This window comes from Engraulis encrasicolus, chromosome 10 (assembly GCF_034702125.1).
Source record: "Engraulis encrasicolus isolate BLACKSEA-1 chromosome 10, IST_EnEncr_1.0, whole genome shotgun sequence".
Taxonomy (NCBI): Eukaryota; Metazoa; Chordata; class Actinopteri; order Clupeiformes; family Engraulidae; genus Engraulis; species Engraulis encrasicolus.
The window spans coordinates 26,147,554-26,164,785 of NC_085866.1; the positions used below are offsets into that span (position 1 = coordinate 26,147,554).

Below are 17,232 nucleotides of genomic sequence, written 5' to 3' on the forward strand. Positions count from 1 at the left end.
ACACATATACTATGGTTGTGAAAGTGGGTGCATAGAAAAAAAATGTACAGCACGACCCATGTGAGAGAGGCATTGGCTGGAATTTAACAGTAGCCTATATGGGGGGCGTTGTCACTGTAAAGTTTGGGAACCCCCAGCATAGCGTTAAGGGGCACACCCCCTTTAACATTGGGAATTCTAGAACCATCACACCCCGGTACTTTTTTATTACAATTATTTGTCATGTGGGCTGCAATCTTAACAGAATGCTTTGTTTTGACATCAATTTGATAAGTGGAAGTGAATAGGGTCACAGTGCTCTGTGCATTACAACACCACTGATAAGAGAGATAGACACCAGCCTGAAACTGAAAGATAAGGAACTGAAGTGTGTAAATCCTTACATTCTTTTGGCTAATGATGTCTCGACACTGAACCAATTAAATGATAGTCTATCACATGGCAGGCCAGACCTATCTAGGCCTATACTACTGGTTTATTATCCAGATGTTTATTTTCTGACGGTCAGGAAGCAGGATCAATTTATCCCTCCTAAAAGAAGAATTTGAAGTGGTTTCAGCAATGGCTCTCTCTCTATACTAATAAATAGTCAGACTAGTCCTAATAGCCTACCAAGTTGTCAGCAGAAGGTGTTAGGCCTACTAGTGGGCCTTATCTGGTAGGGTATTGTGCATAGCTTATCTGACTGAGAGGTCACAATGCACTGTACTAATCAGCGTTGCCCTGATTGTTTGGAACATGTCCAGTGCGCAAACGAAAACATGTTTTGTAGCACACAGCACATGACATGGCCATCGCTTGGATTTGACAGTAAGTGAACACTATTTGTCTAACTCAAGCATTTCAATATTTAGTTACTTCATGCTTTAAGGATAACAAACATCTGTACCTTTTGCAAAACATTTAGCTGATTTCGAAATTCCGATTTCCGGCCCTGTCTTTGTGTAGCTCCCCAAATCAAAGTCAAGGTAAGTCTGAATGGTCTCTCAAAAGATCCGACTTCTGAGATGATCTCTGACAGAGGTATGATCATTCATTTTTGTGGGATCTGCACTTTAGGCTACCCACTGCAGTCCCATACACATCATCAAAGCTGTCTCCGAACTTGGTGAGTGCAGTACTCCAGTCCTCCACCAAGGCAGTTCAATGCTACCCTCTTGTGCCTTGTAGTTGTAAGTGCAACTAAACATCTCAAAACTGGGTCATATAAGCCCACCTGGGAAATTCCAACTCCCTTTGTCATTGTTGTGACACAGCACAGCACACAAGTGCACACACTGCACACAGCGAAAATGCATTTATTCCTCACCGGGGCATTGCAGTGGGACAGGGTACCTCAGCCATGGAGGAGGATGGGGAGAGCACTGGTTAATTACTCCCCCCACCAACATGGCGGGTCAGAAGTCGAACTGGCAACATTGGTCTACAAGTATGACACTCTAACCTCTTACATGACTACCCTTACGTAGGTCTACCCATGACTACACATATGTAGGCCTACTGCCTAAAGGGAAATTATTCCCATAATTAAAACAACAACAAAGCAAAACTAAACTAAACAAAGAAACAAAGCCGTTCTGGATATCCCCACCCATTCTGAAAATGACAACAAAATCTGTCCATAGCTGCTTTAGCAATACACTAAAACACACACACACACACACACACACACACACACACACACACACGCACACACACACGCACGCACACACGCACGCACGCACGCACGCACACACTAAAACAGGCAAAAAAGGCAATCTCCTGGTGGGCTAGTTGTACACAGCCAATGCTGCAGTGTTAGGTGCCGTTTCCACGTGGCAGGATGTTTTTATATGTGGGTATTTTTTTCTCCTGTTTAGGTGGAAACGCAACATGGGGATAAAAGTAAAAACTCCATTGTAACGGGTGCATTCTAGCCTCCTAACTGGGATATTTTTAAAGCAGGATTTTTGATATGTGGGTTTTAGAAATCTGCTCACATGGAAACGGAAGGCCAAAACCAATGTAACCAGGAGAAAAAAAAATCCACATTTAAAAATATCCTGCTACTACATGGAAACAGTTCCTTGTTCAGCACTTAAAGTGTGGAATTGGCCCAGCTGTGGCTCAATTGTGTGGCTCTTGTGTAAATAAAGCTGAGGGGGCGGGGGGTATATTCTATTTTTGTGTGGAGTGTATTATATACTTTTTTATTAAGTGTGGAGGAATTGAACATTTATGCTCTCGAAGTGTTGGTTAAGTAGGCCCTACTAGTTTTGATTAAGCTAGGATCATGAGGAGTTGGTCATCTACATCTGAGGACAGGTGTTCTTAATTTGGCAGAATTAGGCCTAATTGCTATTCCTGTATTCTCTTAAGTAGGCCTCTGTGCTTTCATAAGCAATATAACATCAGTAACAACTTTTTATATCCACAGACTGGGGAGAAGGCAGAGGTAATACTGAAAGAAGGTGCTGCATAGGTCGTCTATGGTGTGTTGTGCAATTATTAATAATCATTCAGTTGCTCAAGTGAATTACTGTTGATATTATTTATTTGTTTGATTTGTTTGTTTTGTTTTGACTGCTGTTGCCATGTTTTTTCATCACAACAGAGTAGGCCTATGCTACTGGCTTGCATTAGAATTCATAGCACCATCTAGCAACCGAGGGTGGCAGTAGAACCCACTTACCACCAGACGGAATTTTCGTAAACACAAAAGAAGAAGAGGCTCAACTCGTCTTCAAGATGGCGACTCCCTATGTGACAGATGAATCGGGTAAGGCTACTTTGCTAATTGAACGCAAAGATGTTTCATCCCGCCATCTCACATTTTCGTAGATACTATTTATTAACTGAAAAGGTAATTGTATACCATTGGTACACTTCATTGTTAAACTGAAAACGTGTTCTCCGTGCACGACTAGCGAGCTAAATACAAGTGTGCATCTGAGCATGGGTAGCGCTGCTGTCTTCCCCGAAAATAACAACAAAACAATGTCATCAAAACCACGAAATACCCTTGTATTTCTCATGCAGCCTGGAAGCAATGTGTTTTTGCAACGGTGGTGCAACCCTTGTCGAGCCAGTTGCTAAGCTATTCACCCGACTCCAGTTAGCCTGCTGTTGCTAACGAACATCCTCGATGGTCATACGTGTTGCCCAATGGTAGACCTCCTTGGTGTTGCCTTATGAATGTAAGCTTACCAATTTAATAGTGGGCTACAAGGCTAGCAATCGTCAGAGTCCAAGCGGTCTGCTCTAAGGATTGACTTTCGACCGTCTCGTAGCATGTGGAAGTGGAGGAAATAACCCCACGATGCAGTGGACACCTGCAAGTTCAACAACAACAACACTGAACCAGTCAGCATTGACTATACGTCAATGCTTGAACTAAACCCTTCCAAACATAATGAAGCCCAAGAGCCTTAGCAGTTAGACTGGCAGCATAAGACTATGAAACCAAGGGTTCGTCTCGTTTAAGACCTTTGGCAGACAAGTTGCTTGAAGTGCCAGCAAGGGACTGTGCAGCTGCATGTGCTGATGAAGAAGCGTGACTGTGAACAAGCCTACGACAAGCAGCCACCTTCCTAAAATTCTCAAATTAGGTAGCACAAACTCTTTGCCCTCTCTGCACACCTACATTTTGTTTCACAAGTTCTGGATGATAGCCTTGTCTTTGTCATTACACACACCTACTCATCACTATGCAGTTCAAAAAGCTTCAGTCCGAATACTTTGAAATTTATAATGCCATATTAAGCCTTATTCTGTCTTGCAATATACTGTTTTAGGCAAATACATTGCTGCCACGCAGAGGCCGGACGGTACCTGGCGAAAACCTCGGAAGGTGAAGGATGGATACGTCCCCCAGGAAGAAGTCCCAGTGTGAGTGGCTGTGCAATCTGATGGTTTAAAATAAGATTGCTGCCCAAGTGGTTGTGCTTGGAAGGTTTATGTAATTATTTAGTGTGCTTACCCATCTATCAAGCGTTTTTGAAGCATGTATGGCAGAGAACAACAGTACATTGGTTAACTAGACTCTTTAATCCAAAGCAAGCTACGAAAGCAAATGCCAACAAATGCATTGGAAAATACGGAAGCGTACCTATGTTCCCCGGGTCCCATGTTCCCCGGTCTCTGTATGGGACCGGGGAACATAGGACCCTTTTTCTAAACAAGGGTTCTATGTTCCCTGCATTGCATGTTTCCGAGTTTACAAATTGTGCCCTTCCCAAAACCATCCATAAACCTAACCTGTTAGTAATGCAATGTTTCTGAGTTGTACATTTGTGCCTTGACTAAAACTACCCCTAAACCTAACCTATCAGAGGTGCAACAACAACCTGCGCTTTGCCATGTGGCAGCAGTGTACTTGGAAGCAGTGGGGAACACGGCCCTAAGCTCTAAGGTCCTAAGTTCCCCGGTTGCGGGGAACATGGGACCCGTGGGAAATAGGGTGACCGCGAAAATACAGTGTACACAGGACTCTAGTAGTTAAGTTTCTGCTGAGAAGAGTTACTTTAATGATGAAAGGAAGCACTCTAACTAAAAACAAGTTGTCTTCATAAGCTTCTTAGCAGGTTGAGAAGAAGCCCTACTCTTTTGAAGCTTGTTCCAACATTACGGTACAGCAACCGAGAGCCATTTGTAGTGGCGTTGCCTTGTGTGAGCAGCAGGGTCAATGGGGTCTGATCAACCAAATTACTTATGGAATGCCTGGTGGTGGTGGTGTTTTTTTTTTTTTTTTCTTCAGGTACGAGAACAAGTATGTGAAGTTCTTCAAAAGCAAGCCAGACCTCCCTCCTGGCATGAGCGCTGAGGATGCGCAACCGACCAAGCAGCAGCAGCAGCAACAGCAGGCAGCCAAAGGACAGGGGGATGCCGACGGGGGCATGTCCAAGAATGCCAAGCGCAACATGAAACGCCGGGAGAAGCGTAAGCAGCAACAGCAGCAAGGAGGAGAACCAGGAGAAGGAGGAGAGCAGGACGTGGAAGAGATCACAGACGGAACGGAGAACCTTCAGATTGCCACAGAGAACACTACCAGCGCCACCACCACCACCAGCAGCAGCAGCAACAGTAGCAACGCCGAAAGTGCAGCCGCAGAGAAAGCCAAGAAGGTGAAGAACCTGAAGAAGAAGCTGAGGCAGATCGAGGAGCTTCAGCAGAAGGTGGATTCAGGGGAGATCAAGACCATTAGCCAGGAGCAGAAGGAGAAGCTGGGACGGGCGGACGCCCTACGCAAGGAACTCCAGCAGCTGGAAGACTCGTAAAAAAAGTTCTCCAAAAAGGGATGATGTGATGGTGGGGGACACAGGTAAGGGGGTGTATGTATTGTGTGTGAATATGATGTGAAACTGGTGGGACTTTGGGTGGAGTATTATGGACCTCTGACCACATTGTTAAAACTCAAAAACACCAGTTGTACACACGCAAGAAGCTCCACTGCTGTGCCCCCCTCCTGTAACGTTTCTGCTCATCCATCTGAACAATTTGCCCTGGGATGTGTGAGCCAAGCAGAGCCCTGTCCCATGTACTGACTGTGTCACCATGCAGCTATATGACCTCCTCAACCCCACCTTACCATCCCATGGCTACTGAACATTTCCATATATTTTTTTTCCATTTTAAAATGGCTGTAGAAATGTTTACCACTTCAGACCTTTTCGCAATGTAGATAAAAGTGGCTGTGATATATTGGACTGGGCCATACCAGGTAATCTATTTTATCCTCCAACCAACTTTATTCCATATTGTGCTTTTTTAAAAACCCTTAGTAGAAAAAAAAATGACAAACCCACACATGCTGTAGATGGTTTGGTACATTTATATACTGTATACGCTGATATGTAGAAATGACAGTGTCAGATATCGATCTGCAACTGGACCCTCGTTTCAGAGATAGGCATAGAAATGTCCTCCTTCTGTCGTTGTCCATCAGCTGGTGTAATACCTGTATTGTTTGATATAAAAGTGATCAATTAAAAATGTCTTTACATGCGTTTAGTTTAATAGTGAACTACATTTTTGGTGAGCTTATTTTATTATGTCTGAATGAAATAAAAACTGAACCCATACAGCACTTTGTAGATCTGGAGAATCCAGTACCTGCTGCCATCAGTGGTATTCAAAAATAATATTCATAATTTGGAAAAAATAAATAAATAAATAAAACTACTTTATTATTCCTTTGTGGGAGTCTTAATGCAGACATCAGTGAAGGAAGGAACGTTTAGACAAAGTTCTATGCTATACACTAGAGCAGTGTTTCCCAACCAGGGGTACGTGTACCACTAGGGGTACGCGAGCATACTGCAGGGGGTACTTGGAAAAATTTAATTTGAACAAATGCATGGAGCAAAGTCACACTGGAATAGGAAAAGCAATGTAGAATATGAGTTAGGGGGTACTCATGGTACAATGAAATGGTTTGGGGGGTACATGAGACACAAAAGGTTGGGAATCACTGCACTAGAGGATGACATTTTTCAGGAATTCCCGTGGGTCCCGCGAAATTTTAAAGATGAATGGGAGCGGGCAGGAGTGGGAATAAAGATGAATGGGAGCGAGAATGAAAATGAACGGTAACAGGAATACCGCTTATTTTTTCTTACAAAAAAGCCTTGGTTTTTTTACGAAAGAGAGTGGGGTTGATTTTGATTGGGAGTGGGCAGTATTGGGAGACATTCTTTTCAGGAGTGGACGGGATGGGATTTGTTTCTTTTACTCCAGTCTGGGATTGGACGGGATGGGATGGGAGTGAAAATCCACTCCTGTGTACGGAAGCTCTGAGCTGCCACGGTTGAATATATATTTTGCTCAGTATCATGTAATAACGTGAAAAGTTTCACGTTATAACGTGATATTTATCATGTTATAACGTGAAAGTATCACATTATAATGTGAAATTATCACGTTATTTCGTGATATGAAGTTATCACGTTATTCTGAGATAAGGAACTATCACGTTATTCTGAGATAAGAAATTATCACGTTATTCTGAGATATGCAACTATCACGTTATTCTGAGATAAGAAATTATCACGTTATTTTGAGATATGCAACATTTGGCCATTGAGCACTTCGACACTTCCCGGTTCAGTCAAGGAACATGGCTCGTCTACAGGACTTAATTCAGTTCTATTTCAAGCTTGGTCTAAGGCATGGTGAAATTCTTCAGTTGTTGAGCACTGTGGATGTTATTGTTGTCAGTATGCGCACTCTCCGAAGGATTTTGAAAAGCATGGGGTTGTACCGAAGAAAGAATGAATCTGACCCACTTGACGTTGCATCATTTCTCATTGATCAACTGCGTGGACACGGGAGGCTACATGGATACAAGTTCCACCATCTCAACTGCATCCAAGCTGGATATGTTGTCACCCAAAGTACGGTGAGACATTTGTTAAAGTTCCTCGACCCCAGTGGTGTTGAAAGAAGACGAAGAAATCGCTTGATGCGACGTGTGTACATGAACCCTGGCCCTAATTATCTATGGCACGTTGATTCCTATGATAAATTGAAGCCGTATGGTGTGTGCATAAATGGAGCTATTGATGGCTTTTCCAGACTCATTGTGTGGCTTCATGCCTATTCAACAAACAGCAATCCCAAAATCATTGCTGGTTATTTCATGAGGGAAGTTGAGAGGAGGATGGGGACGCCGTCCAGAATTCGCGCAGATCTGGGAACAGAAAATGTAACAATGGCCGAGATGCAGAGGTTCCTACGGTGGAGTACCAACCGCAGCATCGTCAGAAACTGCTATATCGCTGGGTCCAGTAATCACAATCAGCGTATTGAAAGCTGGTGGGCTTTTTTAAGAAGTCACCATGCCCAGTACTGGATGAATCGTTTTCAGGAACTTAAGGATAAAGACTGTTTCACTGGAGACTTCTTGGACAAGCAGCTTATCTTGTTTACTTGCCTATCCATCATCCAGGTGTGTTTGGCTTAGGCCTATTTTATGTTCAACTTCTCTTAAAGGCCTATAATAATAATAATAATAATAATAATAATAATAAAATGTGTCATATTGCTACCATTATTCCCTATTAGGCCTATGAATCAAGCCTATAACACAGGCCTATCAATTACAAGGCCTGCATGGGCTTTAGAAAGAGAAAAGATCAAATATATTTAAACTACACATTTATTTAACCAGTAATGATTTTGGGATTGTGCCGTGTTGAATAGAAAAGTCATGAGTTTTCAAAATGCTGTCAATATTACACTGCAAGTAACAATTTCCATATTGTTTTTCCAATAGGAGGAACTGCAGCAAGTTGCACAGTTGTGGAATACCCATGTCGTCCGAAAGAGCAGGAATGCAGTAGCTCCAAGTGGACGTCCGATCCTCATGTACACCCTGCCTCATCTATTTGGAGGACAAGATTACTTGAAACAGGTCCCTCAGGAAGCAGTGGAGGCTTGCAAAGAGGAGTGCCAACAGAGAGGACCATGTCCTTGTGATGAAACAGTGTTTGACATATGTTGCCTTGTAATGGCAGAGAACTTCTTACACTCACCTACCACAGCTGATGAAGCTATAGAGCTGTATCTTTTCCTGAGAGCATGCATTCTTAAAGACTTGGGCATACAGTAATCCCATGATAGCTGTATCTTAAGTGCTAAGGATAATGAATGGTGGACGTCTAAAGCACAATGACCATGTTTTTGTTTTGCTCTAATTGATCATTTTTTCATGAATTCCTGCCCTAAATCCACAGTTAAAATACCCGACATGTCTCGTAATATTCTGGTGCATACAATGTAGTGGGCATGCAGTGCTGTCACCTGAATACCTTAATAAATAAGTGTTGTTAAGACAGATAAATACTGTACAGTAAAATGTAATAGGGTGTTTAACATGGTGGTGTTAGAATCAAGGAGTGGTTATGTTTCTCAACACAAGGGGGCACACAACAACCTTAGGTTTATTATTGTGCTTGTTTCCTTCAACCTCTTCGCTTCTGTTTTCATAAAAGTTAAATAGGTGTTGTGTTTCTCAGCACAATATTAGGGTCTATCTGCAATCAATTAAAAATTGGGAAATACAAGTGTGTACAAGTCAGTTAAATTTCATTTTGTAGTAACATAACAGTACCATGAGAACCTAGTTCTCAAACCATATAATGCCACAATGCTCTCCATCTGAGCTCAGAATGCATACACATTACATACAAGTTGTCACGATAGGACTAAAGCACTTTATTATTGACACAACAGGACTAAAGCACATTGTGCTCTCTGGGAATCTATCAACTGCTAAGAATTCAATTTATCTCTTGAGCTGACTGGACTTCAAAACTCATGAACACATGAAAAAAGGCCTGATTTGTTTTAATTTGACAGATCATAAAATGCTGTGGTTTTTTCCATTTGGGAAGAACATGTCTTTGGCATCCTGCAGTATGTCCGCCTTCTTTGATTCTTTGGGTACATCAAGGGTCCCTTTCCCCCCTCCTTTGCTTTTTCTGACTTATTTGCCGTCGGGAATCCATCCCAACTCCACTTTTCTTGTCTTCTTTTCTGCAGATTTGTTATGTGGTGCATTATGTATTTTCTGTCTTCCGGTGGACATCTCCTGGTTGTTGTTCTCATCATCACTCACAGCAATGCCCATTTTTTCTTCAGTTTTTCCAGCATTGAATGTTTTGCAGATTCCTTTGTTTTGGCAGTGGCACTGTGTTGCAAACAGATCCTGTCTCCATAAGTTGGGATGTAGTCAGCCAGAGTGTTGTCATCCATATAACCAAGGACTGTAGCATCAATCTGTGAAGACATAATAATAATTACAACTCATATACAAGGCTATATAACTTACTGTATGTACACACACAGGAATCAAAGAGGGGGCGTAGTATGATACCATTATTTTTATGAACTGAGACTAAGTGCTTATAAGTACACAATGCATACAGTAATGAAATTAACTATAATTCTTTGGGAAATTAAATACATTCTAATTCAATAATTTTATCTGAAATGATGACTGCACACTTCAATTGTTGCTCAGTGTGTTTTAAAATACACCTTTTGCAAGAATTAATAGGATTAATGCAACTGAAGACTTGATTTCTTCTGTGTGGGTAGCCTACTTTTTTCGTTTGGTATAATTACAGATAATGCAAATAACTGATTTTTATGACATTCAGACATTTTTGGAAGGAATATAATCGAAATAGTCCCACCGCCTGGGTTATTGTTTTGTGTCGTGCATGTGAATGAGCTTTATTGAAGTTGCATGAGTGTGAAGACTCTGAAGAAGACGCAGGTGCGTCGAAACTTCAGTCACTTTGTGCACCAAAAAATTAAAAACCTCTGAAAGTATGCTGTGTGCTCTGGCCATCCCTGAGTCTAGTCAATGAGAAGTAGCCCCGTCTGTCTTCATTATAGCCTATTGTAGTTTGGTCTTTTTGTAGCCTGTATCCCTTCATGAAACTGTAACGTGCTTCACATAGAGTAGTGCAGCGATTTCAGCACCATGGACAGAGGGCGTCAGTCCATGTAGGTGGTGGACATGAAGGTCTCTCCACGGGCATGTCGTTTTCAGGAAAAATATTTAAATAGCCGCCATTTCTAAGTAGCCTTAATGGTCTAATATGAGACTGATTTAGACTGATATATTTTTCATTTTGTTCTAATCTTGTGGAGGGCAAGAGTCACGAATATGCATTTTTTCAAAGAGCCAACTTCCGAAGCCCACTTAGCAAGAAGGGGGGTTAACATTGCCCTCATCACCTAGACAAACTGCACCCAGAACAGTTTGATATTCTAGATAGGCTAAACGACCTGCTGATCCATCTTTTTTCATACGCCATGCACAAACACAGTAATAGACCATTTTCAATAGCCCAAATACAATATAACTCTCCACTTTTCCCAGCCTCTCTAGCCTACAACCAAAACTGGTTGGACTCCCTCTATAGCCTATAGGCCTACATCATAGAACGCTCTACCAGCGAGAAGCCCAATATTTCAGAAGTAGCTTTCAACTGATACATTTTCATAAAAATATTGCAGTTTGGCTTTGTTATTGACTGTGAATTTCACATAGCCTACGTATGCTTCAAAATACCTCTTCTGACAACATCCAGCAGGCCTATAAATTTAGTTATACATTTAACCTAAACGTTATCCTTTAAGTTTTGCCTGTTGTCTTGTTGCAAGGCCTAGGTCTTTTTAAACGACATACTATTTAAGATTTAAGATCATTTGGTAATCCTCATATTTCAGACTTTAGGCCTACTAGGCCTACAAAATAGAGTTGCCTAATGTGAATTAAACACCTGTGGACGTTCCAAATATCTCTTTGGTCAAAGATTTTGGTCAGAGATTCAGAATCAGAGTTTACAAGCATGATACAGCCCGAGATAGCACTATCAGAGCTCTGAGCACTATGAACCTAGCGTCATCTGGTGGTCGATTGATGGCGTGGCAGACACAAGCTATTATCAGAGATTCGATAGGAGTATCTTATCCAGTCTACTCTATAGAGCTCTTCAGCGTTGACGTCAACTTGTATGCGGCGTTTGGACTACCGGTTCCCTGGCGATTTTTTACATTGCAAAACGCCATAGAGATTCAGGTTTGGCAAAAATATAAGTTGCACGGCAACAACGAACATTAGCGTGTCCCCGCATCCCTTTCTCATTAGTGGAACGGATCGTATCATCATGTTGGTGTATTCACATGTTAAATCATGACGATTATAATTCAATATTGCTAACCCCTTTCTGATCATTAAAACTTCCGAACTACATACTTTCCTTTGGTTGCCATGGGTACAACCTTCCGCACGTACATGCCGTTAGATACTGGCGCCGTTTCTGTAGTCGCCAAAAGCTTCCGGGTTTAGCATATGGACGCAACATCGTATTTATGTCGAAGTTTGACACAAAATGATCAACCATGTCATACCTACAGCCTATTTTTAACACCCTCGACAGTTTGCGGGGGTTCGCTAAGCGCGTGCTTGCACTCGGAGCTTATTTGAAATTTACCCCTATTCATTCCCAATGGAGGCCGGAAGCCGATAGGAACCAGGACGTCCTTAAATGCTAACATGAAAGACTACAATCTACTACATGCTTCCGCTTCCGCTGAAGAACTCTATTATTTTACCCTGCCAGTTAGGATTACCAAGACGTTTCATGTTCCATATTGCATTCTGCATTGAAGAACAGATGGTTAGCCTATTCGTGTAGCAGTTTTAGTGACCAAAACACTATATTTAAAGGCACTAGTAAATACTGCAGAATTAGCCTACAGTGATGCCAAAACATTGCTGAAACAACGTAGGGTCCCCCAATCCATGCTTACGCTTGCAATAGGCTATCGGTACTGAAGTTCATGTGTATGGGCTCTGATGACTATGTGTCCGAGGTGTTGGCCCATTTTGGGGCTCATAAGAGAGCGTTTACCGGAGCGATGTTACCGGGGAAAGTGCCAAGTCTTCGAACTTGGAAGCATGCGCTCCCCTTTACTGGAGGAGCTAGCTAGCACCCATTTCAGATGAGCTTACCCTTGCGGTAGTGCATGCCTCTATTGTATTTTAACCGCGATCAAACTCGAAAAACACATCGTCAAATATATGATATAAGGTCACATATTTGCGTATTTTTGGCAGGGCTGCGCATTGCCAGCAATGTCCAATTGCTCGCTGTACACTAGATGTCCTGCCATAGCCCTACTGAGGGAAGCTACAATTTGAGGACGTTTCTAAACACAGTAAAATACACTTACATGATCTTGATCCATTCGAAGCAGACAGTCCTCTGGAACACGCCGACCTCGAAGAAATCCCCAGAGAGGAGAATCCATGTTTTCAGCCATTCTCAAGTAAAGGCTGGATTGAAGATGACATGAAGTGAAAGGGAAGCGCGCCGGCTGGCTTGGCTGTGTGTCAAAGCACAGCCATATTTGATGTTTTCACGTTATAACGTGGTAAATGCTCATCACAAAATAACGTAATAATTTCATAATACGAAATAACGTGATAATGTTTTATTATGAAATAACGTGATAGATCAATATCTCAGAATAACGTGATAATGTCGTATAACATGATAATTTCACATTATAACGTGTAAATACCATATCATGAAATAACATGATCATTTCCTATCACAAAATAACGTGATAAATACCACGTTATAACGTAATAGATACCACGTTACAACGTAAAACATTTCACGTTATTACATGTTACTGCGTCAAACTATATTTACATGCTTGGCAGCAATACGTCGCCGTACCTGTGTCATGCTCTACTATACACCAAATCCTGCATGGTAAAGTAATACAAGTTCAAATGCAATGCCCAAACATTTGAAGCTGAATGTTCTAGAATGTCTCTCTTCTTGAGGTTTAACCCACAATTTTCCAACGTTCTGTGCCACATGCAGAGAATTTAGTATGAACTGAATTATATAAACAATGGATTTGTGATTTATTTTCAACAATCTTTTCAACGGTTATTTTCTGATGGCTACCTGCCATCACATGAAGAATGTTGAAGGCATGCACATATATAATATTTTTACCCCTAAATACAAAAGACCACAATATGCCACAAAACAATGAATTTACATAAATATTACAAGTTACATTACTGTATATGCACACAGTTAAGGAATAAACGCTGCCATGTGTATGTATACATAAAGGCCCACTGTTAAATTTATAAATATTTACTAAGTAAATACTAATACCGGTATGTTCTGGTCTGACCAAAGTGCAGTAAGTTATGCAGACAGTCTTTTTGTGGTAACTTGAAATGATGGACATGGAGAATATTCACATTTGTGAATGGTCAGCATAAATTCTATGATTAAACCCAACTGAAAAATCACATACTATCCATAAAGACGGCATGGTTAAGACAGTGATGTGAATTAAGTTGGTGGGGTTTTTTTTGTACAAACTGACAAAAACTGCCAGTGGCCCTTGTCAAGGTGTCCTCCTGTACATGAATGAATGAATGAATGTCTTTATAGCCATTGAACAGGTACAACAAAATTAGTTAAGTGCAGATGTTGCAGGTGCTTAAAAACTACATATAGTGGAGCAGCTACAAGGCCAATATGGCAAGAATCGTGCAAATTATGATACAAGCATGAAATTTGGCAGGTATGTGCTTCAGACCCGTACAATCAAATCTACCCGATTTGCCACACAGACCTAGATTAATGGGCGGTTCTAGCCAGTGGCAGCTTTTCGGATTGACTGGGCGCAGCCATCTTTGCTTTTTTCGCGCCCTGTGGGCTCCTCCCACAGACATAGCTCTGCCTAGTGAAGACTATCGCAGCTGTGAGCCATAGGAATGCATACGATTTCAAACGGTCTTTACAACGTTATCAAAGTGGGTTTCAATCATTTTTAATCAGATTTTGACAAGTCGTAACGTCTAAATTCTCACTCCAGGAATGAAATTACCCTCACTACCACCAAACGTTTTATTAGAGAGCCAGAAGCTGAGCGATCTTGCCAGATCGGGCGGTTTCCCGCCCAATCGGGCCGTTGAGGAAGGCGGTCTGTGGGTAAAAATGGGCAAAAATAATCAGTATAATCTGGCAACCCTGAAGCTGACTGAAGAAACCATCGGTGCATGACGTCATTACGGGAGTCTTCACCAAGATGGTGGACTACGATTCTGAGGCTCTGAGAAATCCGAAAATTTCGAGGGGCATTGCCAGTCTAGGTTAATCTAGGTCTGTGATTTGCCACTTGAAATGAAATTTTCCAAGATGGCCGCCAAAAAATACCCCAAAAGTTGATTTATTGCAAAGAATTGACATATAAAATTATGATACAAGCATGAAATTCGACATGTTTGTGCTCAAGACTAGCATAATTAAATCTAACTGATTTGCCACTTGAAATGGCGGCCATTTTCCAAGCCGGCCGCCAAAGAAAACCTCAGAAATGTATTTATTGCACCAAATTGACCAAGCAAATTATGATACACACATGAAATTCAGCATATATGTGATCAAGACCAATACAATCAAATCCACCTGATATGCTACTTGAAATGGTGGCCATTTTCCAAGATGGCGCCTGTTGTATATAATTGCAAATGTGGTCTAAATTGTTCATTATCCTTAATTCAGATGATGAGGTGATACAGATGTGTCCTCCAATGACAAATAAGCCCTTATAACGTACTAATAACATGTTGATAACATTCCAATAACGCCAGTTATGCACCCCCACCCCCCCAAAAAAATGACTGCTAATGACATGCTAATAATGCTATGACAATGTGGTAATAATATGCTAATTCATGGTGTTATCAATGTTGCTCTTACGTAATGTGGCGATGTTGCTCTAACGTGCCGATAGCATGGTAATAGCTAATAATGCCAGTTCTTGATGCCGAGGGAGAGTGGTGCGTGATGATGCTACTAGAAAAATCCCAAATAAATAAAATGTAAAGGCATCAACAGAGCTACATCCTGATGAGAAACAACAGCCTAAGTGAACAATCACGTAGAATCCCAGATTCATGAACAACAACAACACTGGTTTATTTACCAGTGCAGTTTTACCAAATGGCCTATTGGAATAACTTATGAGGAATTATACTTTATACTGTTATATGGACATTTATAGTTATAACCCCTTTGCAAAGACCCGATGTTAAACCTGTATTGTCTTCAAAATTGCAGTGTTCTTTATCTTGAAGTCTTTATCTGTTACTTAAGGCTCTCTTTAATGTCTTAGCAATGCTGTTATGATGTATGTAACAGGTTGGACTAGGTCCCCTGTTAGTGTGCATGTTGTAATTGAAAACAGCTGCCCGTGTGGGCGAGGGCGGAGCCCTTCCGGTTAGTATAAATTGCCTACTATGTTGGCTGTTAGCCAGGTGTGGCTAACCTCGGTACCGGTTGGCGCTTGGGGAAGCCCTGTACGCTGGGTGCAGTAGGTGATGTTGGCGTGTTGGGTTTTGGACCCATACTGGAGCGCGTACTAGAGCGCAGCTGAAATGCGGACGCCAGGTTGCTGCATGTAGCCTAACCGGCTTGAAGCATTGCATGGTGAAGCGAGGGTCAACCGTAGACTTCCAGGCTCGGTCCAGTGCTTCCCAGTTGCAACTTAAGGTTGAGCACATATTGTCAATGGGCTGGGGTGGGGGGACGCCGCCGTCTTTTCCCGGTGTTTGTGTTTGTTATCTTGCCTTTTACCACCACGAGCTCTCTTAGTTGTGGCAGGTTGTTGCTGTTGCGCAGGCGCGCGACGCCTTCGTCTTTCAGCCATACGGTCTGACACGGTCAGCTCCAATCACCCACCCCTTAGGCAAGGGATGAGTGATTGGGGACTGGCCGGTTGAGATTAGTAGCATCATCGTGTAAACTTATTGGTTAGGTGTAGATCCCCTGAGCGGTATAGTAAACCCTCTCTGCCAAGAGGCCTGATTTGATAAACATAGGCTACCTCTTCACTGTGAATCATTCCAGTGTGTAGGTAACACGTTCAGTAAATTACCTGTACTAGCCTACTCAGTGCTCTCGCACTTCAGCCGCCTCTGTTTCACGATATATATGTATTGACTTCAGAAGAAAATAAAAACTATTGTATGTGCAACAGCTGTGTCATCCTTTGTCATCTAGAACCTGTCGGGGAAAATTGTATTTTTAACATCTGGGTTGTCTCACCCTTAAATAAGACTGGCGTAGTCACCTTTTAAAACCTAATTACTTAAAAGTCAGAAATCTTAAGTAACCCCACTCTGCTACATGTAGTTGAGTCTTTCCAGCAAAGTGTGAACGGGCCTGTCTTTTTGAGGAGGTTAGGAGTCTATGGCTGAATCTCATTTCACCCCCTTAAGGGCTGTGTATACTCTCTTTGCCGCCTGTCGCCCAGAGGTCAACGCAGACAGTTTAGATTTTTGCTCGATCTGGTCTGAGCTGTGAGAGGATTCAAACTGCCTTCAATACAAGGAGTAAACTATACATGTCTGTTGCCTTGTAGCTACACAGCTACACAGACTCAACGACAATGGAAATGAAACATGTAATAAACGTCAACCAGTATTTTTGATTGCACTAGCTACCGCAGTAGTTTGGAACAAGGAAGAAGCTAATTGTCGAGAACAGGTTGCACAAAGCAGAATGAACTATGGAAACAATATTTACTGTCCCGATTTAACTTCAGCATCGTAACTTGCAAGTGCACGTGTTGTCTTTGGTTCTTGTAAATAAATGAAGCTACAAAGCATGAGGAACTTATTTAATGAACATCTCA

The 17,232-nt window shown here is 41.9% G+C and overlaps 1 protein-coding gene across 2 annotated transcripts; it reads left to right on the top strand.

The window, feature by feature from the left end:
* The first annotated feature begins 2,401 nt into the window (after positions 1-2,401).
* On the top strand, positions 2,402-6,064 carry pym1 (PYM homolog 1, exon junction complex associated factor). 2 transcript variants are annotated; one of them, XM_063208492.1, is made up of 4 exons: positions 2,402-2,471; positions 2,594-2,758; positions 3,774-3,867; positions 4,736-6,064. In XM_063208492.1, exons 2-4 carry the CDS (start codon positions 2,728-2,730, stop codon positions 5,253-5,255), a joined length of 645 nt encoding a protein of 214 aa, XP_063064562.1. In that variant the 5' UTR covers positions 2,402-2,471; positions 2,594-2,727; the 3' UTR covers positions 5,256-6,064. The 2 variants fall into 2 exon arrangements, with proteins under 2 accessions (XP_063064562.1, XP_063064563.1); XM_063208493.1 differs by having other exon boundaries at positions 2,420-2,434.
* Positions 6,065-17,232: the final 11,168 nt, after the last annotated feature.